This window comes from Anolis sagrei, chromosome 4, assembly GCF_037176765.1.
Source record: "Anolis sagrei isolate rAnoSag1 chromosome 4, rAnoSag1.mat, whole genome shotgun sequence".
Taxonomy (NCBI): domain Eukaryota; kingdom Metazoa; phylum Chordata; class Lepidosauria; order Squamata; family Dactyloidae; genus Anolis; species Anolis sagrei.
Window position 1 is genome coordinate 248,324,166 of NC_090024.1, and position 25,628 is coordinate 248,349,793.

The 25,628-nt window shown below is 49.0% G+C and overlaps 2 protein-coding genes across 2 annotated transcripts in view; both read right to left on the reverse strand.

Annotated features, from left to right (window-relative positions):
- The window catches only part of SLC12A5 (solute carrier family 12 member 5), a 229,578-nt gene extending 223,419 nt beyond the window's left edge, over positions 1-6,159 (reverse strand). Inside the window, exon 1 of the mRNA XM_060771791.2 lies at positions 5,985-6,159. Coding sequence (XP_060627774.2) covers positions 5,985-6,072 — 88 coding nt within the window. The 5' untranslated portion in view covers positions 6,073-6,159. The remainder of the gene's footprint in view (positions 1-5,984) is intronic.
- Positions 6,160-13,163: 7,004 nt separating this feature from the next.
- The window catches only part of MMP9 (matrix metallopeptidase 9), a 33,138-nt gene continuing 20,673 nt past the window's right edge, over positions 13,164-25,628 (reverse strand). The window contains exons 9-13 of the mRNA XM_067468332.1: positions 24,379-24,598; positions 21,501-21,640; positions 17,621-17,771; positions 15,564-15,667; positions 13,164-13,708 (exon numbers count right to left, since the gene is read on the reverse strand). Coding sequence (XP_067324433.1) covers positions 13,596-13,708; positions 15,564-15,667; positions 17,621-17,771; positions 21,501-21,640; positions 24,379-24,598 — 728 coding nt within the window. The 3' untranslated portion in view covers positions 13,164-13,595. The remainder of the gene's footprint in view (positions 13,709-15,563; positions 15,668-17,620; positions 17,772-21,500; positions 21,641-24,378; positions 24,599-25,628) is intronic.

Consider the following 25,628-nt stretch of genomic DNA (forward strand, 5'->3'; position numbering starts at 1 on the left):
GAGGTGATGGCGGAGGACCATCGCTTCAGTGCTGGTGGTCTTTGCTTCTTCTTCCAGCACGCTGATGTTTGTCTGCCTGTCTTCCCAAGAGATTTGCAGGATTTTCCAGAGGCAGCGCTGATGGAATCGTTCCAGGAGTTGCATGTGGCATCTGTAGACAGTCCATGTTTTGCAGGCATATAGCAGGGCTGGGAGGACAATAGCTTTGGTCTCTCTACGGATGCCCTCAAACACTCTCTGCTTCATTCAGAAGAATGCTGCACTCACAGAGCTCAGGCGGTGTTGTATTTCGGTGTCGATGTTGACTCTTGTGGAGAGGTGGATGCCAAGGGCGCGGAAATAGTCCGCATTTTCTAATGTGATATCATTAAGCTGTATCTCTGGCATTGGAGGCGGGTTGGCTGGTGCCTTTTGTTGGAAGAGCACTTTGGTATTCTTGATGTTCAGTGACAGGCCAAGCTTCTCGTATGCTTCTGCGAAGGTGTTTAGAGTGGCTTGTAGGCCTTCTTCTATCGGAATCCGGTGCCATCTTTGAGACTAACGGGTGCATTTTAACCAGAGTTTTTGCAGGTTTTGCCCCACTCTTTAAGATGCATTGATAGAAAGCTGATAAACGTTCTATCCAAATTCACCAGAAAAGGTGAGCATGAGATTTGAGTCAATACAGTTCTCTTTACAGCAAGTCCATTGCAAGTGGAGGTTGGTCCACTTGCACTGGTGGGAATTCCTCCTTCCAAGCGAATCGATGGAAAGCGCTACTGGTGGCATAACGATGCCTGGAAGTGGAGTGGTCTGTGGAGGAGGCCATTGGGAGGCACAAGGGAAGGGGAGGTGAGTGGCCACTAAAACCCATCGTCCTCAGGCCTACTCATCCAGGGCGAGTGTGGGGATGCACAAAGGAGTGGCACCGCCGGAGTGGCTGGATGTTGCTCAGGCCTCTGTCTGCCTGGTCAGAGTTTGGGAAGAAGTGAGAGGCTTTTGCACTGTACCTTTTGCTCTCATTCTCCTTGACCTGGTGCTGTTTAGGCCCAATGGATCCCTTGGAAGGTGGGATCCATCTGCTTTTTTGCAGAACATGAACCAGTTGGATTCAAATGGCAAGAATCAATGGTCAGAGGGGTTGACCCTGGAATCGGCTCTGCCTGGGAGTCCAGCGGAGTCTCCTTCTCACAAGATTCTGGAACAAGGAATCAGTGGCCATCTGTTGGTAGGGCTTGGGTTGTGTCTTCCTGCCTCCAGAATAGGGTTGGACGGCATGGCCTTTGGGGTCTCTTCCAACTCTGGTGGAATACATTCCGCTTGGGAGTCCAGCAGAGTCTCCTTCTCTGGAATTGTAAAGAGGAGGCTAGATGGCCATCTATTGGGAAGGCTTTGATTGTGTCTTCTTGCATGGCAAAAGGGGGTTCAGCTGGATCGCCTTTAGAGGTTCCTTCCAGACCTATGACTTCTTAAGAGCTGAGTACGGATGGCCATAGAGGGCGGTGGTCTCCCCATCTTGGGAGGTCTTGGAGAGGGTTGGACTGGATGGCCCTGAGGGATCCCTTCCTATGACCTTATGATGTCTGCCCTAGCTTCAAGGCTGGCAGTTGTGGCTGATGTGCCCTGAATTGGGGAGACGTGTGTGTGTGTGTCATTGTGTGTCTCTGTGTGTGTGTGTTCCTGCTTTTGATTCACTTTCCTCCTTCCTTGGCCAAGGTCCAGCCGGTGTCCAATTCACATCCAAATTCCTTCTAGAGGTGATTCAGCTTTTTTGGTGGAAGATCCAAACTCACTTCAAGGTTGCAGAAGTTGTCATTGAGCGCAACCGTGCAGTTGTGCCTTGAGGTGCTCCAGGGGCGTCCCTACACCGCGCATTCTGCCTTCGCTTGCACAATATCACTCTTCAAACAGAAATGTCCTGAAACGCGATCTGCGCAGAGATTTGTGCCGCGCAATGGAGGGTCTGCACCTAGGAGTCCAGTGCATATCGACGAATGCATGCCAAGCCCAAGGTTGGAGTTGAAGGCTGAGAAAGGACATGAGAGCCAGGCTAAAATATCTGAAAGGATGTCCCATTGAGGAGGAAGAGCCAGGCTGGCTTTCTGCTGGTCTAGAGAATGGGTTCAAATGGAAGGAAAAGAGATTCCACCTAAACATTAGGAAGAAACTCCTGGACATGAAAGGTGTTTCATGGCAAAATCTGTTGTTGCCTTTGGAGTCGGGTGAAGTCTCCATCTTCTCTGGAGGTTTTAAAGCAGGAGCTGGATGGCCATCAGTCGGGAGGGCTTTGATGGTGTCTCCATTGGTGGGTTTTTGCTCTGGAGGGGTACGTGGCTCTCTTTGGAGTTTGCAAAGCATCACTCCATGAGCCAATAGAAGGGGCAGGTTTGTGCACCACCTCCAGCTGCAAAGGCATTTGGGGCCATACATTGATCTAAAATGCAATTAATAAAGATCTATAATCTAATAGAAATAGATATGTCAAGAATGGAAACCTTCCTGTCCATTTATTTCTGAGAGAGAGGAAAAAGCCTCACGTACAGGCCTGGGATGTGGTGGAGGCTCCTTCTTTGGAGGCTTTGAAGCAGAGGCTGGGTGGCCATCTGTTGGGGGTGCTTTGAAGGTGATTTCCCTGCTTCTTGGCAGAATAGGGTTGGGCTGGGTGGCCCACCAACTCAAGGATTCTATGGTTCTACCTGCAAAGCCACACCTCACAGAGAGAAAGGGAGGCTTGGGAGCCAGCCTGGACCACCAAAGGGTCCATGGTCCTCTTCCTCTCTGTGGCCTTTGCCCACCCTCCATCCTGCTCTCTTTCTGTCATTGCAAAGCCCAAACCCCTAGCTATTGTGGGGTGGGGGTGGGGACAACAGATGTCTCCCTGAAAAGGCCACATTGGTGCCATTAGAACCTCACTTTGTGACCCACATAGGCTGTTCCTCATCCAGAGAAGGGCCACCGAGGAGAAGCCAACTTGGCATCATTTTAAAGGCTTTCTGCTGCACCAACGATGCTGTGCCACCGAGAAGAGTGTGCCCATGTGCCCATGAGGGTGCCTTGTTGCACTCCTGATCGAAGCACCTGCACCCCAAACCAGGTTGGTCCCCATCCCTGCAACAGGTGGCAGGGAGTCCCTAAGGCAGCCCTGTGCAACACAGAAGGCACGAAGTACCATCCTAGTGTGGGGAAAGGCACCTCTGGCCACCCTCTTTGCACCTTTGCGGTTTTCCTTTTCCTCCAAGGGCCGCCACCTGAACACAGGCAAGAGGTAGCCCATCCCCCCATAGTCCCATGACCAAAAGAATTCTGGCATCACATAGCCATGTGCATCTGAACATGTACAGAGGACATTTCCAGTCCCCGTCACATAAAACCACATTACTCCAAAGAGGTAGGGTGTGCTTCTCGTCTCCCTCACATAACTATGTGCCCCTCATCCTGAGTAGCTTTCCAGTCTCGTCACACAATCCATGAGCACATACAAAGTACGTTCCCAGACCCCATCACATAACCATGTGCCTCTGAGCATGTACAGAATGCATTTCCAGTCCCCCTCACATAAACCACATGCCCCTGAGCATGTCCAGAGTGGCTTTCCAGTCTCGTCACACAACCCACTGGCAGGTACAGAGTGCGTTCCCAGTGCCCAACACATAGCCACATGCGTCTGAGCATATACAGAATGCATTTGCAGCCCCCGTCACATAAAATCACATGCCCCTGAGCATGTCGAGAGTGGCTGTCAAGTCTCGTCACACAACCCGAGCATATACAGAGTGCGTTCCCAGTCCCCATCACATAACCAGATGCCTCTGGGCATGCACAGAATGCATTTCCAGTCCCCGTCACACAACCCACTGGCAGGTAGAGACTGTGTCCCCAAACCCCATCACATAACCACGTGCCTCTGAGCATGTGCAGAATGTATTCCCAGTCCCCGTCGCATAAACCACATGCCCCTGAGCATGTCCAGAGTGGCTTTCCAGTCTCGTCACACAACCCACTGGCAGGTACAGAGTGTGTTCCCACTCCATCATATAACCAGATGCCTTTGAGCATGTACAGAGTGCGTTCCCAGTCCCCATCACATAACCACATGCCTCTGAGCATGTACAGAATGCATTCCCAGTCCTCATCATATAAAACCACATGGCCCTGAGCATGTCCAGAGTGGCTTTCCAGTCACACTGGCAGGTACATCGTGCGTTCCCGGTCCACAACACATAGCCATGTGCATCTGAGCATGTACAGAGGGCATTTCCAGTCCCCATCACCTAAAACCACATTACTTCGAGCAGGTGGGGTGTGCTTCCCAGTCCCCATCACATAACCACATGCCTTTGAGTATGTACAGAATGCATTTCCAGTCCCCATCACACAACCCATTGGCAGGTACAGAGTGCGTTCCCTGTCCCCAACACATAGTCACATGCCTCTGAGCATGTACAGAATGCATTTCAGGTCCCCATCACATAAACTACATTACTTCGAGCAGGTGGGGTGTGCTTCCTGTCTCCCTCACATAACCACATGCCCCTCATCCTGGGTAGAGTAGCTTTCCAGTCTCGTCACACAACCCATGAGCATGTGCAGACCCCATCATATAACCACATGCCTCTGAGCATGTACAGAGTGGCTTTCCAGTCTCATCACATAACCCACTGGCAGGTACAGAGTGCATTCCCAGTTCCCATCACATAACTACATACCTGTGAGCATGTACAGAATGCATTTCCAGTCCCCATCACATAAACCACATAGCCCTGAGCATGTTGAGAGTGGCTTTCCAGTCTCATCACACAACCCATGAGCATGTACACAGTGCATTCCCAGCCCCATCACATAGCCACATGCTTCTGAGCATGTACAGAATGTATTTTCAGCCCCCGTCACATAAACCGCATGCCTCTGAGCATGTCCAGAGTGGCTTTCCAGTCTCATCACACAACCCATGAGCATGTACACAGTGCGTTCCCAGCCCCATCACATAGCCACATGCCTCTGAGCATGTACAGAATGTATTTTCAGTCCCCATCACATAAAACTGCATGCCCGTGAGCATGTACAGAGTGGCTTTCCCGTCTCGTCACACAACCATGTGCCTCTGAGCATGTCCAGAGTGTGCTTATCGCCTCCCTCCTGCATTCCCACAGCCTGTACAGAGTGGCTTTATGGTCTCCTCATACAACCCACAGTCAGGTTCTGAGTCCCCATCACAGAAGCCCATGTCCCTGAGCATGCACAGAGTGTCGTTCCAGCCCCGCCACATAAGACTACATTCTTTGAGCATGCACAGAGTGTCTTGCCAATAGCCCATTGGAGCCCCATGACCAGGGTGTATGTATGAAGACCCCTACCCCCCCAAAATAGAGGGAGGGCCAATGTATCCCCATGTGCCCCCTTGGCCGAGGAGGGAGTGTGTGTGTGTGTGTGTGTGTGTGTGAAGCCCCCCCCCAATATATAGAGGGAGGGGGCGTGTCAGCCTCAGCGCAGCCGCCTTCATGAGGCCCTGTTCTGGGAATGGGGAGGGGTCTCTCTCCCCCTTCCTCCCTCCCCCCAAACCCCTTGGAATCGAGGCCAAACCTGGGGCGGGGTCCTCCTCCTCTTCCTGCCGCCCCTCCCCAATTAAACGGCGTAGGAGGGACGGGGAGGGGGTGAGGGAGGGGCCCACCATCACCCCCCAGACCACCCCCCTCCCTCCTTCCCCAGTGGAAGAGGGGAGGGGTCTCGGGGGAAGTCTCGGGGGAGGGGGTCCCCATCCTGGTGGTCTTCCTCTTCATCCTCCTCCTGCCCCCCCTCCCTTCCCCCCGGTGGCTTACCTGCCTGCACCTGCGTTGGGGAGGGGTCCCCCACCATCACCCCCCAGACCACCCCCCTCCCTCCTTCCCCAGTGGAAGAGGGCGGGGGTCTCGGGGGAGGGGTCTCGGGGGAGGGGGTCCTCCAGGCATACCCACCCTGATGGTCTCCCTCTTCCTCCTCCTCCCCCCCCCTCTCCGCCGGTGTCTTACCTGCCTGCACCTGCGTAGGGGAGGGGTCCCCGCCCGCCTGCCTGGAGGGGGGCTCCTCGCCGGCGGTGACCGTGAAGCGGCGGCTCATGGCCGAGCCTGCCTCCTCCTCCTCCTCCTCCTCCTCCTCCGGCCACAAGTGGACGCGCCCGGCCGAAAGGAAAGAAGGAAAGAAGGAAGGAAAGAGGGATGCTCCAAAGGAGGGATGGAGGCAAAAAGGCAAGCAAAGACGGAGGCGCCCCGCGGTCCTAGCGCCCCCGGGTTCGCGCAGGCAGGGCAGCACACACACACACACACCGAGAGAGGGGGGGCTCCGCTTTCGTCACCGCTGACGTCACTCCCGGGGCTGACCCCCGGAACTCACCGCCACCGGCTCCCAAGGAGGCTTACTTAATTAGGCGATCCCTCGTGGGTCGAGGGTGATGGTCTTCCAGGTGTAGCCAACCTCATCCCAAGGGGAAGTGGCTTCCTGACTTAGACTCTTTCACCCTCCACTCGTGCCTCTTCAAATTCTGCAGCACTGCTGGTCCCAGCTGAACTCAAGGGCCAGGGTTTCTGCAGCACTGCTGGTCCCAGCTGAACTCAAGGGCCAGGGTTTCTGCAGCACTGCTGATCACAGCTGAACTCAAGGGCCAGGGTTTCCCTGTTCTCCCTCGGTGTCTATGCCACACTTTTTAAGGTTGGCTTTGAGCCCATCTTCCAATCTCTTTCCTGTCCACCAACATTATATTTCTGTATTGTCGAAGGCTTTCATGGCCGGAATCACTAGGTTCTTGTGGGTTTTTTTCGGGCTATATGGCCATGTTCTAGAGGCATTTTCTCCTGACGTTTCACCTGCATCTATGGCAAGCATCCTCAGAGGGAGTGAGGTCTGTTGGAATTAGGACAATGGGTTTATATATCTGTGGAATGACCAGGGTGGGGCAAAGGCCTCTTGTCTGCTGGAGCTAGATGTGAATGTTTCAACCGACCACCTTGATTAGCATTTGAAGGCTTGGCTGAGACCATAAAAATGAACAAAATCTGGCTACCAGTATTAAAAAACTCTAAAATTATAACAGCAAAACAGCAGAGAGGAAACAACCAGCCACATCTTAACACCTCTCAACAAAAGATTTTCCCAGGCTCAGCCAAGCCTTCAAATGCTAATGAAGGTGATCAGTTGAAACATTCACCCCTAGCTCCAGCAGAGAAGAGCTCTTTGCCCCACCCCAGCCATTCCACAGATATATTAACCCTTTTTCCTATTTCCAACAGACCTCACAACCTCTGAGGATGCTTGCCATAGATGCAGGCGAAATGTCAGGAGAGAATGTCTCTAGAACATGGGCCTATAACCCGAAAAAAAACCCCACAAGAACCTATTCTATTTCTGATTAGCATATTTCTCCTTTTTGCCCTCCATTCTTGCCTTTTTTGAATTCTGCAGCACTGCTGGTCACAGCTGACCTCCAGCTAGAGCACTCAAAAGCCAGGGCTTCCCAGTTTCCTCTTGGTGTCAATGCCAGAGTTTTTAAGGTTGGCTTTAAGCCCATCTTTCAATCTCTTTTTCTGTCCACCAACATTACATTTCCCCTTCTTGAGTTGGGAGTAGAGGAATTACCTAGGGAGACAGCCATCTTTGGGCATTCGGACAACATGACCTTCAGTCCAGTGGAGTTGATGACATAGGAGCATCACTTCAATGCAAAAGGGAAGACCCCCAGCCCCCCCCCCCCACCTTGCCTCTAGCCTTCATCCAAGGCAAATGTGCCCCCCCCCCCCCCTTCACACTTGGGTGGGAATCAGCTGAGGAATACTCTGGCTGCATTTCCGTCCAAACAAGATCCATCCTAGGTTCTTGTGGGTTTTTTCGGGCTATAGGGCCATGTTCTAGAGGCATTTCTCCTGACGTTTCGCCTGCATCTATGGCAAGTATCCTCAGAGGGAGTGAGGTCTGTTGGAATTAGGACAAAGGGTTTATATATCTGTGGAATGACTGGGGTGGGGCAAAGGACTCTTCTCTGCTGGAGCTAGGTGTGAATGTTTCAACTGACCACCTTCATTAGCATTTGAAGGCCTGGCTGAGCCTGGGAGAATCTTTTGTTGAGAGGTTATTAGATGTCCTTGTTTGTTTCCTCTCTGCTGTTTTGCTGTTGCAATTTTGGAGTTTTTTTTAATACTGGTAGCCAGATTTTGTTCATTTTCATGGTCTCTTCCTTTCTGTTGAAATTGTCCACATGCTTCTTGTGGATTTCAGTGGCTTCTCTGTGTAGCCTGACATGGTGGTTGTTGGTGTGGTCCAGCATTTCTGTGTTCTCAAATCATATGCTGTGTCCAGGTTGGTTCCTCAGGTGCTCTGCTATGGCTGACGTCTCTGGTTGGAGTAGTCTGCAGTGCCTTTCATGTTCCTTGATGCGTGTCTGAGCAATACTGCGTGTGGTGGTCCCTATGTAGACTTGTCCACAGCTGCATGGTACACGGTTGTCTCCTGCAGAGGTGAGAGGATCCCTCTTGTCCTTTGCTGAACGTAGCATTGGTTGGATTTTCTTGGTGGGTTTGTAGATTGTTTGTATGTTGTGTTTCCTCATCAGCTTCCCTATGTGGTCAGTGGTTCCCTTGATGTCTGGCAGGAACACTTTCCCTCTGGGTAGATCTTCATCTTGACTCTCGTGGCTTCTTCTCGGTGGTCTTGCAGCTCTTCTGATGTCTGAGGTGGAGTCTCCATTGGCCTGGAGAGCCCAGTTGAGGGGGTTCAGTTCATCTTGGAGGAGATTGGCTTCGCAGATTCTTTTTGAAGATCCATCCTCTCCAAACCCAGCAGGTGGTTTAAAGGGACACCTATAGACCACCAAGGTACCAGAGCCAGGCCTGGGCCAACTTGAGCCCTCCCTCCAGGTGTTTTGGACTTCAACTCCCACCATTCCTCATGGCCTACAGCCTCAGGCCCCTTCCTTCCTTTTCCCCTTTCCCTTTCCTTTTCCGCTTAAACGGCTGAGGGGGAAAAGGAAGGAAGGGGCCCAAGGCTGTGAGGAATGGTGGGACTTGGAGTCCAAAACACATGGAGGGTGTTGGCCCAGGCCTGGCCTAGACATTTGACTTGGTCCCTGTCTTTTTTTATGCACATGCGGCCCGCTCTTTGTCCTTATGTTCAATTTTTATGTTCTACTAGCCGTCCCCTGCCACACATTGCTGTGGCCCCCTTGGCGGTTCTGTGTGGGAAGTTTGGCCCAATTCCATCGTTGGTGGGGTTCAGAATGCTCTGTGATTGTAGGTGAACTATAAATCCCAGCAACTACAACTCCCAAATGTCAAGGTTCAATTTCCCCCAAACTCCACCAGTGTTCACATTTGGACATATTGAGTATTCGTGTAGAGTTTGGTCCAGATCCACCATTGTTTGAGTCCACAGTGCTCTCTGGATGTAGGTGAACTACAACTCCAAAACCAAAGGACACTGCCCACCAAACCCTTCCAGTATTTTCTGTTGGTCATGGGAGAACAGTGTGCCAAGTTTGGTTCAATTCCATCATTGGTGGGGTTCAGAATGCTCTTTGATTGTAGGTGAACTATAAATCCCAGCAACTACAACTCCCAAATGTCAAGGTTCAATTTTCCCCAAACTCCACCAGTGTTCACATTTGGACATATTGAGTATTCGTGTAGAGTTTGGTCCAGATCCACCATTGTTTGAGTCCACAGTGACTTCTGGATTTAGGTGAACTACAACTCCAAAACCAAAGGACACTGCCCACCAAACCCAGTATTTTCTATTGGCCAAGTTTGGTTGAATTCCATCGTTGGTGGGGTTCGGAATGCTCCTTAAGCCGCTCCTCATAGGGCTTGTTCTCCAGACCCTTGATTATTTTAGTCGCCCTCCTCTGGACACATTCCAGCTTAGAGTCAATATCTCTCTTGAATTGTGGTGCCCAGAATTGGACACAATATTGGACACAATATGATTGTAGGTGAACAATATTTTCCCAATTCTTCTAAAGGAGGTTTCTCTGGGGTTTTTCCAATATCTGGCCAATTCTATTTGAACTGCCAGTGTTGTGTAAAACAATTTCCCCCCAAATTTCCTTTCTAATATTTGTGTGTTTTTAACTGTGCTGTGACCTGCCTCGAGCCGTGGGGAAAGAGAGGCAGGTAAGAAAGAGAATCCTAAAGTTGGAAGAGACCCCTTGGGCCATCTAGTCCAACCCCATGCTGCAGTTGAGAGGGAAAGGAAAGGGCCTGAGGCTGTTAGGAATGCTGGGACTTGGAGTCCAAAACACCTGGAGGGAGGGAGGGCCCAAGTTGGACCATGCTGGACCTAGAACCTTGATGCCGAGAACCCCAAAGGCTTCTGCCTGGAGGGCCAATAGAAGGGCTTCCCCTCAACGTGTCCTACCGCTATTGATCTTCCGCTTCCAAATGGGTTTGTTTTAAGTGGCTTTTAATTCCGTCGGCCTTTCCCGTCCCTTTCAAGCCTACCTTTTAGTGTGTAGCTACGTGAGTAGCCTTTCTTTGCCTCTCGCAGGCAGCCTTGAGTCCCAGCTGTGCGGGTAAATGCAAGGTATATATAGAGAGAGACCTATTCCAATGTTTGCTCTGCGCCTGCAAGCCCTTTCCCGCTTAAGGCGAGGTTTGCTCAGGGGAGGCTTGCCATTGGTTTCCTCTGAGGCTGAGAGAGCAGGGCTTGCCTTCCAGGATTTGGACCCTGGCCTCTCGGGAGTCCTAGGAGGCATCTAGACCAGTGGTTCTCAACCTGGGGGTCGGGACCCCTGGAGGGGTCGTGCAGGAGTGTCAGAGGGGTCACGAAAGACCATGCAGGATATATATAGATATAGATATAGATAGATACCTATGTATTTTCTGTTGGTCATGAGGGTTGTCTGTGGAAAGTCTGGCCCAATTCCATCGTTGGTGGAGTTCAGAATGCTCTTTGATTGCAAGTGAACTATAAATCCCGGCAACTACAACTATTTTCCCCAAACTCCACCAGTGTTCACATTTGGGCATACTGAGTATTCGGTCCAGATCCATCATTGTTTGAGTCCACAGTGCAATCTGGATGTAGGTGAACTACAACTCCCAAACTCAAGGTCAATGCCCACCAGACCCTTCCAGTATTTTCTGTTGGTCATGGAAGTGCTGCTTGCCAAGTTTGGCCCAATTCCATCGTTGGTGGAGTTCAGAATGCTCTTTGATTGCAGGTGAACTATAAATCCCAGCAACTACAACTATTTTCCCCAAATAGTTTCTCCACCAGTGTTCACATTTGGGCATACTGAGTATTTGGTCCAGATCCTTCATTGTTTGAGTGCACAGTGCAATCTGGATGTAGACGAACGACAACTCCAAAACTCAAGGTCAATGCCCACCAGACCCTTCCAGTATTTTCTGTTGGTCATGGGAGAACTGTGTGCCAAATTTGGCCCAATTCCATCGTTGGTGGAGTTCAGAATGCTCTTGGATTGCAGGTGAACTATAAATCCCAGCAACTACAACTCCCAAATGACAAAGTCAACCCCCCCCCCCCAACCCCACCAGTATTCAAATTTGGGCGTATCAGGTATTTGTGCCAAATTTGGTCCAGTGAATGAAAATCCATCCTGTATTTCAGATATTGACATTACGATTGATAACAGTAGCAAAATGACAGTTGTGAAGTAGTAAGGAAAATAATTTTATGATAATAAAATAATTAATTTAATTAATTACTTAAAATAAATAATTTTAGAGAGGAAGCAGGCAGGGACATCTAATTACCTCTCAACAAAAGTTTGCTCCAGGCACAGTCAGCCCATTGTATGCTAATCAAGGTGGTCAGTTGAAACATTCACACCTAGCTCCAGCAGACAAGAGTCCTTTGTCATTCCACAGATATATAAACCAATTTTTCTACTTCGAACAGACCTCACAACCTCTGAGGATGGTTGCCATAGATGCAGGCGAAACGTCAGGAGAGAATGCCTCTAGACCAGTGGTTCTCAGCCTTCCTAATGCCGTGACCCCTTAATACAGCTCTTCATGTTGTGGTGACCCCCAATCATAAAATTATTTTTGTTGCTACTTCATAACTGTTATTTTCCTACTGTTATGAATCATAATGTAAATATCTGATAGGAAGACTATTTTTATTCACTGGACCAAATTTGGCACAAATACCCAATATACCCAAATTTGAATACTGATGGAGTTGGGCAGGGGTTATTGATTTTGTCATTTGGGAGTTGTAGTTACTGGGATTTATAGTTCACTTACGATCAAAGAGCATTCTGAACTCCACCAATGATAGAATTGAACCAAACATGGCACACAGAACTCCCATGACCAACAGAAAATACTGGAAGGGTTTGGAGGACATTGACCTTAAGTTTTGGAGTTGTAGTTCACCTATAACCAAAGAGCAATGTGGACTCAAACAATGATGGATCTGGAGCAAACTTGGCATGACTACTCAATATGCCCAAATGTGGAGTTTGGGGAAAATAGACCTTGGCATTTGGGAGTTGTAGTTACTGGGATTTATAGTTCACTGACTATCAAAGAGCCTTCTGAACCCCACCAACGACAGAATTGGACCAGACTTCTCACACAGAACCCCCATGAACAACAGAAAATACTGTGTTTTCTGATGGTCTTTGGTGACCCCCCTGACATCCTCTCGCGACCCCCCCCCCAGAGGTCCCGACCCCCAGGTTGAGAAACGCTGCTCTAGACCATGGCCATATAGCCTAAAAAAAACCTACAACAACCCAGTGATTCCAGCCATGAAAGCCTTCGACAATATAATAATTTTATGGTTGGGGGTCACCACAACATGAGGAACTGGATTCAGGAAGGTTGAGAAACACTGATCTAGACTGTTGCATTAATACAGTTCGAGACCACATCAAGTGCCATGGCCCAGTGCTATGGGATCCTGGGAGCTGTAGTTGCACAAGGCCTTTAGACACCTTCGCCCAAGAATGCTGATGCCTCATCAAACGACAAATAAACCAGGATTGCATAGCACTGAGGTGTGGCTGTTGTTGTTGTTGCTGTTTACATCCTGCTTTTCTATCTTAACCCGAGAAGCAAAACAACCCAAGTGGTGCAGAATTGCCGACCTTTTGCATGATAGATGCAATCCTAACCCAACAATCGAACGGCTGCACGGGCTTTCCAAGCTGTGCAATCAATGCAATGCAATGCAATAACGTGAGATGCTTCCAGTGGTCCAAGATCTCTTTTATTGCAAACGTGCGCAAGATGGCGAGAGCTGCAACATGAAACTGAGTGCAGCCAAGACAGAGGCCTTATTGTGTGTGTGAGAGAGAGAGAGTGTGAAGGCTAAGGAGTGTCATCCTCTTCCTGGCAAGGAGAGCGGGGCCCTTGCAGCAAGTTCACAGCCAAGCAAAATGTCTCTGAGCCTCATCCGTTCCGTGGCAGCAGTCAGAACTCCCGCATCCAGCAAGGCTTTAGCAAGGCCTCTAGCCAAGGAGGCTGGGCAGTCCACTCCCTGACACACTGGCATCCCATGGTGGCCGTCTCCAAGGACTGGTAGCCCAAGCCAGGGCTAAAGCGGCAAGGGATGATGGCCCAGGGGCCCCGGGGCCACAGGAAATGGGGTCACAGGAGGGTCCCCTGGCGTCTAGCTGACGGGCCCTACTGCTGCTCTGGACACTTCAGGACGTCGTACTTCAGGTAGCCCACCTTGTCCACCTGGTACTGGGCATTCACCTGCCAGCAGAAAGGGGACTGGCAGAAGTGGTATTTCCCTGGAAAAGAAGAAGGAGAGAAGGAATTGAAGGGAGGAATTGAGGAAGAAGGGGAAGGAAGGAAGGAAGGAAGGAAGGAAGGAAGGAAGGAAGGAAGGAAGGGGGCAGCAGAGGAGGGAGGGAGGAAAGGAAGGAAAGAGAAGAGAAGGAAAGGTGAAGAAGGTGAAAGGGAGAGAAGAAAAGAATGCAGAGGAGGAGAAGGAAAAGGAAGGAAGTTATTGTAGAAGGAAGGAGACAGCAAAGGAGGGAGGGAAGGAGGGAGGGAAGGAAGGAAGGGAGGGAGGGAGGGAGGGAGGGAGGGGAGGAGGAAGGGAGGAAAGAAGGGAGGAAGGAAGGAAGGAAGGAAAAGAAAAAGGAGCAAAAAGAAAGAGGAGTAGAAGAAAGGAGGAGAAAAAAGAGAAGGAAGGGGGACAGCAGAGGAGGGAGGGAGGAAAGGAAGGAAAGAGAAGAAGAGAAGGAAAGATGGAGAAGGTGAAAGGGAGAGAAGGAAGGAAGGAAGGAAGGAAGGAAGGAAGGAAGGAAGGAAGGAAGGAAGGAAGGAAGGAAAGGGAGGCAGATTAGAAGAGGAAGAACGGAAGGAAAAGGTGAAAGGGAGGTTGGGAAAGAAAAGAAAAAGGAAGGGAGGAGAAAGCAAAGGAGGGATGGAGGGAAGGAAGGAAGGAAGGAGGGAAGGAAGGAAGGAAAAGAAAGAGGAGCAGAAGAGAGAGAAGGAAGAAAGGGGGATAGCAAAGGAGGGAAGGAAGGAAAGAGGAAGCGATGGAGAAGGAAAGATGGAGAAGGCGAAAGGGAGAGAAGGAAGGAGAGGAGGAGGAGAAGGAGAAGGAAGGAGACAGAAAAGGAGGGGAGGGAGGAAGGAAGGAAGGGAGGGAGGGAGAGGGAGGGAGGGAGGGAGGAAGGAAGGAGAAGAAAGAGGACAAAAAAGAGGAAGGGGGACAGCAGAGGAGGGAGGGAGGAAAGGAAGGAAAGAGAAGAGAAGGAAAGATGGAGAAGGTGAAAGGGAGAGAAGGAAGGAAATGGGAGGAAAAGAAGGAAAAGGAAGGAAGGAATTGTAAAAGGAAGGAGACAGCAAAGGAGAGAAGGATGGAAGGAAGGAAGGGGGGAAGATTAGAAGATGAAGGACGGAAGGAAAAGGTGAAAGGGAGGTTGGGAAAAAAAGAAAAAGGAATGGAGACAGCAAAGGAAGGAAGGAAGGAAGGAAGGAAGGAAGGAAGGAAGGAAGGAAGGAAGGAAGGAAGGAAAAGAGCAGAAGAGAGAGAAGGAAGGATGGGGGACAGCAGAGGAGGGAAGGAGGAAAGGAGGGAGAGGAAGAGAAGGAGAAGGAAAGATGGAGAAAGCGAAAGGGAGAGAAGGAAGAAAAAGAGAGGAGGAGAAGGAGAAGGAAGGAGCCAGCAAAGGAGGGAGGAGGGAGGGAGGGAGGTAGAGAAGGAAAGAAGGAAAGAAAGAAAGGGAGGAAGATTAGAAGATGAAGGATGGAAGGAAAAGGTGAAAGGGAGGATGGGAAAGAAAAGAAAAAGGAAGGGAGGAGAGAGCAAAGGAAGGAAGGAAGAAGAAAGAGGAGAAGAAAGAGATGAAAGGAAGGATAGGGGAGGTGAAAAGGAAGGAGGGAGGGAAAGAGGAAAAAAGAGAAGGAAGGAGAAAGAAAAGGAGGTAGGGAGAAAATGAAATATGGAGGAAAGGAAGAAAGACACCTTTCGTTTGGAGGGACCCAGTTCAAGGCAGTTGGAAAGGGGTTTGTGTGTGGGGGGGGGCGCTTCCTCAGGCCCCCTTGAGACCCCCCACCCTCCTCCCAGGTGCATCATTGGGCCCCCTGGGCACCCCCCCCTTGCCCACCTGCCCTGATGCTGGGCCTCCTTACCTTTGTAGAGGAAGACATGCTGGGAGTCCAGAGGGACGCCCGCGAAGAGCGTGTCTGTGTAGCGTGGAAAGCCCTTGTCCACTCGCTCTGCTTTCACGTCCAGCCTGGGGGTGGAAAAGAAGCCAGGCTCTGAAGCCGACTGGGGCCAAATTGTGGCCTTTTACCCCCAGTTCTCATTATGTTGAAGTATGTCATGTGTTTAAATGTAATTTCATGTAGTTGCAATATGGATGCCACAAGGTTGTATTGCTGTGATGTCTGCTTATGTTTGAGGCTGTGAGAAAGTAACCCTGAGATACTCTCAGTGCTGAGTTGTGAGAAATTAGGGAGTATCTGATATCTGCCAAGCAGCTGCAGGATTGTTGGTGCTTTCACTTCCTTTGTACTGCCTACTGTGTACTTCATGCCTTCTCGCTTACTGGAATGGATGTGTTTTGAACTGCTCTAAGTAAATTGAACCTGTTTTGTAACCAGAAGTCCCCAGAATGGGGGACGATGAGGCCTGGCTCGAGAGCAGGATGTGTGGAAAAGATCTTGGAGTTCTCGTGGGGAGGAAGTTAAACATGAGCCAACAATGTGACGTGGCGGCAAAAAAAGCCAATGGGATTTTGGCCTGCGTCAATAGGAGCCTAGTGTCTAGATCTAGGGAAGTAAAGCTACCCATGCTCTATTCTGCTTTGGTTAGACCACTTTACCTGTGATATTGTGTCCAATACTTTGCCCTTATCATATCTCCTCTCAGCCTTCTCTTCTTCAGGCTAAACATGCTCAACTCCTTAAGCCGCTCCTCATAGGGCTTGTTCTCCAGACCCTTGATCATTTGAGTCACCCTCCTCTGGACACATTTCAGTTTAGAGTCAATATCTCTCTTGAATTGTGGGGCCCAGAATGGGACACAATATTTCAGGTCAAGTGGTCTAATCAAAGCAGAGTAGAGCATGGGGAGCATGACTTCGCTTGATCTAGACACTAGGCTCCTCTTGATGCAGGCCAAAACCCCATTGGCTTTTTTTACCACCACATCACATTCCTGGCCCATGTTCACCTTCCTCCCCACGAGGACTCCAAGATCTTTTTCCCACGTCCTGCTCTCAAGCCAGGCATTGTCCCCCATTTTGTATCTTTGCATTTTGTTTTTCCTGCCAAAGTGGAGTATCTTGCATGTGTCCCCGTTGAACTTCATTGTGCTAGTTTTGGCCAATCATCTCTCTAATCTGTCAAGATCGTTTTGAATCCTGCTCCTGTCCTCTGGAGTCTTAACTCTCCCTCCCAATTTGGTCCCGTCTGCAGACTTGATGATCATGCCTTCTAGCCCTTCATCTCAGTCATTAATAAAGATCCTGATCAGGACCGGGCCCAGGACGGAACCCTGCGGCACTCCACTCATCACTTCTTTCCAGGATGAAGAGGAAGCATTGGTGAGCACCCTCTGGGTTCGTCCATTTAACCAATTACAGATCTTGGGAAACCCCTGCTACTTGGTGTCTTGCTACCTTCCCTCGGGTGGCCCACCCACTGGGGATTCATAGAATCATAGAATCAAAGAGTTGGAAGAGACCTCATGGGCCATCCAGTCCAACCCCATTCTGCCAAGAAGCAGGAATATTGCATTCAAACCACCCCTGACAGATGGCCATCCAGCCTCTGCTTAAAAGCCTCCAAAGAAGGAGCCTCCACCACACTCCGGGGCAGAGAGTTCCACTGCTGAACGGCTCTCACAGTCAGGAAGTTCTTCCTCATGTTCAGGTGGAATCTCCTCTCTTGTACTTTGAAGCCATTCCTCCCTTGCGTCCTAGTCTCCAGGGAAGCAGAAAGGAAGCTTGCTCCCTCCTCCTCCTCCCTGTGGCTTCCTCTCACGTATTTATACATGGCCCTCATCATGTCTCCTCTCAGCCTTCTCTTCTTCAGGCTAAACATGCCCAGTTCCCTAAGCCGCTCCTCATAGGGCTTGTTCTCCAGACCCTTGATCATTTTAGTCATTCCTCCCACAACAAGCAAGAAGGGCTTGCCCACGTGACCTTTGGGTCCCCGCTCCCCAAAGACCCCTCCCCTTCTACCTCCAGAACCGCTCTCCGCTGAAGAGGAGGACTTTGCCGTTCTTGCGCTGGATGGCGCCCACGATCTTCTGGACGTCTCTGCCGAGGCCCAGCTTCTCGATGCTGCGGGGGCCCAAGACCCGCGTCCCCTGGTACACCCAAAAGCGCTGCCCTGTGGGACACAAAGAAGGGGGTCTCAATAAAGGGGGTGCTGGGTCTCAAGGCTACCAACTTGACCTCGCAGTTCCGACAGACTCCCCACTAGCCCTGAGAGAACATGGGTTGCGCACAAGGTTGGGAGGCTTGCATCTGGATATGGTTTGCTCATTGCACAATGGCAGGTAGGAAGGCACTGCTATGGGTTACGTATCACTGCTGCCCAGAGAATGATTGGTTACCCTCTTGCTTCCCTCTTTGGAAGAACTTTATCATTCCCACTGCCTTAAGAACGCTCAGAATATTCTTAAGGATCCGTCTCACCCTGGATAGTCTTCTTTTTTTCAGTTATTAACAACTGGCAGATGGCACAGGGTGACAAAAACAAGGACAAATAGGCTGAGAGAGAGATTGGGGTTTTGTTTTGCAACAATGGCAAGAAAGTTATTCTAATTCATAGAATCATAGAATCAAAGAGTTGGAAGAGACCTCATGGGCCATCCAGTCCAACCCCATTCTGCCAAGAAGCAGGAATGTTGCATTCAAATCACCCCTGACAGATGGCCATCCAGCCTCTGCTTAAAAGCTTCCAAAGAAGGAGCCTCCACCACACTCCGGGGCAGAGAGTTCCACTGCTGAACAGCTCTCACAGTCAGGAAGTTCTTCCTCATGTTCAGATGGAATCTCCTCTCTTGTAGTTTGAAGCCATTGCTCCATTGCGTCCTAGTCTCCAAGGAAGCAGAAAGGAAGCTTGCTCCCTCCTCCTCCCTGTGGCTTCCTCTCACATATTTATACATGGCTATCATATCTCCTCTCAGCCTTCTCTTCTTCAGGCTAAACATGCCCAGTTCCCTAAGCCGCTCCTCATAGGGCTTGTTCTCCAGACCCTTGATCATTTTAGTCGCCCTCCTCTGGACACATTCTAAGAGCAGGAAGGACTTTGGACTCTGGCCATTGACTCACAGAGACCTCGTACTGGTGGATGACCCTAGACCATCACCAGTCCACAACTGGGCCTCGGGCTGGGACTGGGGCGTCTTTGTGGGCAGGTGAAAGCCATGAATTACCTTATGAGGGGCAAGACATACATATTAGCCTGGAGCTACACTGGCATATAATGGCGTTTGGAGCAGCACTACCTATATGGTCAGTCCAAACCCATATAGTGCAGTTTGGACCTCATTCTATGGATCTACACTGACCATATATTGCAGTTCCAAAATCCAGTCCACATTCAAGTAAGAGGCAAAACATTTCCATAGCACCCTGTTGGATTTCAAGCTGGAATGTGTCCAGAGGAGGGCGACTAAAATGATCAAGGGTCTGGAGAACAAGCCCTACGAGGAGCGGCTTAAGGAGCTGGGCATGTTTAGCCTGAAGAAGAGAAGGCTGAGAGGAGACATGATAGCCATGTATAAATATGTGAGAGGAAGCCACAGGGAGGAGGAGGGAGCAAGCTTCCTTTCTGCTTCCCTGGAGACTAGGACGCAATGGAACAATGGCTTCAAAGTACAAGAGAGGAGATTCCATCTGAACATGAGGAAGAACTTCCTGACTGTGAGAGCCATTCAGCAGTGGAACTCTCTGCCCCTGAGTGTGGTGGAGGCTCCTTCTTTGGAAGCTTTTAAGCAGAGGCTGGATGGCCATTTGTCAGGGGTGATTTGAATGCAATATTCCTGCTTCTTGGCAGAATGGGGTTGGACTGGATGGCCCATGAGGTCTCTTCCAACTCTTTGATTCTATGATTCTATGATTCTATTGTAGCCTGTGATTGTGTTTCAGGATCAGGGTGCTTTGGATGTGGGGAATGATGTAAATGAGGTTCAAGGTGGCAATGGTTTGGTCGGTGATATTGATGCAGAGAATGACAGAGAGGCACCTGTTCAAAGTGTAGTTTCCCATGAGAATGTTCCTACAGGGTACAGGGATGATGGTTTACTCCCTGGATTGCTCCCAGAGAGTTCCCAGGATTTGGGGCTTGAAACAACTCGGCACCCGCAGAAACTAATGAGCATATAGATAGGTGGCAGAAATTAGTCAAAACAGACAGGCTGAGCAAGGCCTTTGCTGTTCTGCCAGGCTTCAAGAGAAAAGGATAAGGGCCACTCAAGGAAAGCGAAACCAGTTTCTGAGTGTTTGGAAAGGCTTAAAAGTTCCAAGCATGGAAAATACAGTCAGATGAAGCATCATAGAATCATAGAATCATAGAATCAAAGAGTTGGAAGAGACCTCATGGGCCATCCAGTCCAACCCCCTGCCAAGAAACAGGAATATTGCATTCAAATCACCCCTGACAGATGGCCATCCAGCCTCGTTTAGAATCATACTCAGTTCTTGTCCTCGTCTCATCGAAGCCTTGCTTGGAAGATTCATGCTTAAGATTTTCTTGTTTCCTAGTTTAGTTTTTGTCTCTTGTGATTATCTACTCATGCCTTGGATCAACGTTTCCTGATTCTTTGGGTTTTGTTAGAGAGTTGTGGACTTTGTTTTCGGACATTGCTGAACTCTACCTTGGACTAATTTTTTCCTGTATTGTCGAAGGTTTTCATGGCTGGAATCACTCAGTTCTTGTGGGTTTTTTCGGGCTCGCTTGCCATAGATGCAGGAGAAACGTCAGGAGAAATGCCTCTAGAACATGGCCATATAGCCCGAAAAAACCCACAAGAACTGAGTAATTTTTTTCCTGCTTATCTTTTTATCTAATTGGATTTACCTGCTCCTTTAAAGTGTCTTTTTCACTTTGCTGTTTTTACTAAGCGGCTGAGGGGGAAAAGGAAAGGGTCTGAAGCCAGGAATTGTGGGAATTGAAGTCCAAAACACCTGGAGGAAGGGCTAAAGTTTCCCCATCCCTGGTGTAGGCCTATCTAATGTAGGTTACGGCAGCGTAGATCCAACCTGAGCTTGCAGAGGAGTGTAGTGCATGCTAAGCTTGCACAAAGTCGTTGGCCCCATGGTCACCACGTCCTCAATGGCAAGACTGTCCCATCATTCCCTCTGGAGCCTTTTTGGTGGCGGCCCCATGGTCACCACGTCCTCAATGGCAAGACTGTCCCATCATTCCCTCTGGAGCCTTTTTGGTGGCGGCCCCATGGTCACCACGTCCTCAATGGCAAGACTATCCCATCATTCCCTCTGGAGCCTTTTTGGTGGCGGCCCCATGGTCACCACGTCCTCAATGGCAAGACTGTCCCATCATTCCCTCTGGAACCTTTTTGGTGGCGGCCCCATGGTCACCACGTCCTCAATGGCAAGACTGTCCCATCATTCCCTCTGGAGCCTTTTTGGTGGCGGCCCCATGGTCACCACGTCCTCAATGGCAAGACTGTCCCATCATTCCCTCTGGAGCCTTTTTGGTGGCGGCCCCATGGTCACCACGTCCTCAATGGCAAGACTATCCCATCATTCCCTCTGGAGCCTTTTTGGTGGCGGCCCCATGGTCACCACGTCCTCAATGGCAAGACTGTCCCATCATTCCCTCTGGAGCCTTTTTGGTGGCGGCCCCATGGTCACCACGTCCTCAATGGCAAGACTGTCCCATCATTCCCTCTGGAGCCTTTTTGGTGGCGGCCCCATGGTCACCACGTCCTCAATGGCAAGACTGTCCCATCATTCCCTCTGGAGCCTTTTTGGTGGCGGCCCCATGGTCACCACGCCCTCAATGGCAAGACTGTCCCATCATTCCCTCTGGAGCCTTTTTGGTGGCAGGCGGTCAAGGGTCCAAAGGGTGGCAGGAGGGTGGCCTCACCTGCGAAGAAGAAGACCTTCTTGGTCATCCGGTCCTGGAAGGCGGCGTCGATGGTGCTGGGGAGGGCCGGCCAGGTGTCCTGGATGCGCAGAGGACCCTCGAGGGACTCGGAGCCAGTGGTCAACTTCCGCCAGTATTTCCTAAAGAGAAGAGAGGCACAATCAACACCAAAGTGCACTTTCGGACGCCACCTGCGACTGGCCCCAAGTCACCTGGGTTTGGACGTTTTGGTCTCAAATTCATAGGGAAGGATCCCAATATATGTGCCCAAGAGTGCCCAAGGGGAAACAATGGGAGGGGTCCGCATGAGGAACATAGGCATGGAACTCATTCCGATGCATTTTCTCTTCCCTGATGACACTCGCCATCCGAAAATGGCCAAGATTTCTCATATTTGGGGACTTACTCTCCATGAAAACCTCTTTGAGTGGCATGAGGCTTTTTGCACACTCACACATTCCAACATTTTGAGATATACTATTTTGTATATACTATTTTGTAAAATAGTATATTATATACACTATATAATTTACTATTTTGAGATATACATATATTGGGTTGTTGTAGGTTTTTTGGGCTATATGGCCATGTTCTAGAAGCATTCTCTCCTGACGTTTCGCCTGTATCTATGGTTGGCATCCTTAGAGGTTGTGAGGTCTACATTGAACCCATTAACCTAGTTTCCAACAAACCTCACAACCTCTGAGGATGCCTTTAGCCACAGATGCAGGCAAAACGTCAGGAGAGAATGCTTCTAGAACATGGCCATATAGACCAACAACCCAGTGATTCCAGCCATGAAAACCTTCAACAATTCATTATACATATATTGTCTACACAAACAATGGGTTTTGTGCAAGAAAACCAACCTTTTACCATAGATGCTGTTTGGCAGGATGTAATTCTAAGTGATTAAATGAAATTAAGACAAATACTATTTGATTACATTATAAAAACAGCTTTGACAATCATAGAATCCTAGAGTTGGAAGAGACCACATGGGACATCTAGTCCAACCCTATTCTGCCATGCAGGAAAAGCACAAAGTCGTCTGCAATTTTAGTCCCAGTAGCGAACATTGATTTCCTATTACATTTTATTTCAATTTTTATCATTTTGCCGGTTGCTTGAGAGCTCTGGTTGCTTCAGTTCCAGTTAACTGAGAGTCTACTGAGCATATATGAGGGTGTGTGTGTGTGTGTGTGTGTGTGTGTGTAAGGTAAACGTTTTCCCCTGACATTAAGTCCCCTGACTCTGGGTCTCAGGTGCTCATCTCCATTCCTAAGCCGAAGAGCCGGCGTTGTCCATAGACACCTCCAAGGTCATGTGGCCAGCATGACTGCATGGAGCACCGTTACCTTCCCACCAAATTGATCTACTCACATTTGCATGTTTTCAAACTGCTAGATTGGCAGAAGCTAGGCCTAACAGCAGGAGCTCACCCCGCTCCCCGGATTCAAACCTGTGACCTTTCGGTCAACAAGCTCAGCAGCTCTGCGGTTTAACCCACTGTGCTACCGAGGGAGCCGGTGTTGTCCATAGACATCTCCAAGGTCATGTGGCCAGCATGACTACATGGAGTGCCATTACCTTCCTGCCAGAGCAGTACCTATTGATCTACTCACATGTGCATGTTTTCAAACTGCTAGGTTGGCAGAAGCTAGACCTAACAGCAGGAGCTCACCCTGCTCCCCGGATTCAAATGTACGGCCTTTCGGTCAACAAGCTCAGCAGCTCTGCGGTTTAACCCACTGTGCCACCGAGGGAGCCGGTGTTGTCCATAGACATCTCCAAGGTCATGTGGCCAGCATGACTACATAGAGTGCCATTACCTTCCTGCCAGAGCAGTACCTATTGATCTACTCACATTTGCATGTTTTCAAACTGCTAGGTTGGCGGAAGCTGGGGCTAATAGTGGGAGCTCACCCAGCTCCAAGGTCATGTGGCCAGCATGACTACATGGAGTGCCATTACCTTCCTGCCAGAGCAGTACCTATTGATCTACTCACATTTGCATGTTTTCAAACTGCTAGGTTGGCAGAAGCTGGGGCTAATAGCGGGAGCTCACCCAGCTCCAAGGTCATGTGGCCAACATGACTACATGGAGTGCCATTACCTTCCTGCCAGAGCAGTACCTATTGATCTACTCAGATTTGCATGTTTTCAAACTGCTAGGTTGGCAGAAGCTGGGGCTAATAGCGGGAGCTCACCCAGCTCCAAGGTCATGTGGCCAACATGACTACATGGAGTGCCATTACCTTCCTGCCAGAGCAGTACCTATTGATCTACTCACATGTGCATGTTTTCAAACTGCTAGGTTGGCAGAAGCTGGGGCTAATAGCGGGAGCTCACCCAGCTCCAAGGTCATGTGGCCAACATGACTACATGGAGTGCCATTACCTTCCTGCCAGAGCAGTACCTATTGATCTACTCAGATTTGCATGTTTTCAAACTGCTAGGTTGGCAGAAGCTGGGGCTAATAGCGGGAGCTCACCCAGCTCCAAGGTCATGTGGCCAGCATGACTACATGGAGTGCCATTACCTTCCTGCCAGAGCAGTACCTATTGATCTACTCACATTTGCATGTTTTCAAACTGCTAGGTTGGCAGAAGCTGGGGCTAACAGCGGGAGCTCACCCAGCTCCCCGGATTCAAACCTGTGACCTTTCGGTCAACAAGGTTTAACCCACTGCGCCACCGGGTTCTCCATATGTGTATATGTGTGTGTATACATGTCTCTGTGTGCATATTAACACACACACACAGAGGTGTTTACTTTGGAACATTGATGGTTTTCTTTGCACAAACCCCACAGTTAATGTTTGGCAAAGATGTTCCAAAGTGCACCAAGTGAACCGGGAAAGGCCACTTCTTCTGACCCGTCTTTGAAGAGGTGCAGCTCCTTCTTGATCTCGGCCACAGTGTCGAATTCCTGGACCCTGCAGGCGTCCTCCTCCGGCCGGTCCACTGGCGTGGTCTCCGTCACCGAAGAGCCCGACTCGTCCGTGGTGGATGCATCATCGTAGTCGTCCGCCTCTGTGGGGGGCTCCGTGTCCGGGACATCGGGGCTTTGCGTGGGCTGCGGGCCTGAGCCCTTCCCTGTGGACCGAGATGGACAATGCGCCCGGGTAAGAGGCCCTGTCCGGCTGGAGTGGACACAAAGGGTGGCCAGGGAGGGGTCAGGGCCTCCAAACCGGGCTACGCACAGAGTCTGAGACGCTTGGACTTGGAAGGGACTCCCAATAATAATAATAATAATAATAATAATAATAATAATAATAATAATAATGTGCCCCCAAATCCCTTTGGGAGATGGTGATGGGATATAAATAAAGCTATTATTATTATTATTATTATTATTATTATTATTATTATTATTATTATTTTAGTGTTTTGTGTCAGTAAAATAATAATAATAATAATAATAATAATAATAATAATAATTGTGTTTTGTGTCAGTAAAATATTATTATTATTATTATTATTATTAATAATAATAATAATAATAATAATCTGTCCCAAGTCCCTTTGGGAGATGGTGATGAGATTATAAATAAAGCTATTATTATTATTATTATTATTATTATTATTATTATTATCTGCCCCCAAATCCCTTTGGGAGATGTTGATGGGATATAAATAAAGCTATTATTATTATTATTATTATTATTATTATTATTATTATTATTATTATTTTAGTGTTTTGTGTCAGTAAAATATTATTATTATTATTATTATTATTATTAATAATAATAATAATAATCTGTCCCAAGTCCCTTTGGGAGATGGTGAGATTATAAATAAAGCTAGTATTATTATTATTATTATTATTATTGTGCTTTGTGTCAGAAATAATAATAATAATAATAATAATAATAATAATAATCTGCCTCAAGTCCCTTTGGGAGATGGTGATGGGATATAAATAAAGCTATTATTATTATTATTATTATTATTATTATTATTATTATTGTGTTTTGTGTCAGTAAAATAATAATAATAATATGCTGCCCCCAAGTCCCTTTGGGAAATAGTGATTGGATATAAATAAAGCTATTATTATTATTATTATTATTATTATTATTATTATTGTGCTTTGTGTCAGAAATAATAATAATAATAATAATAA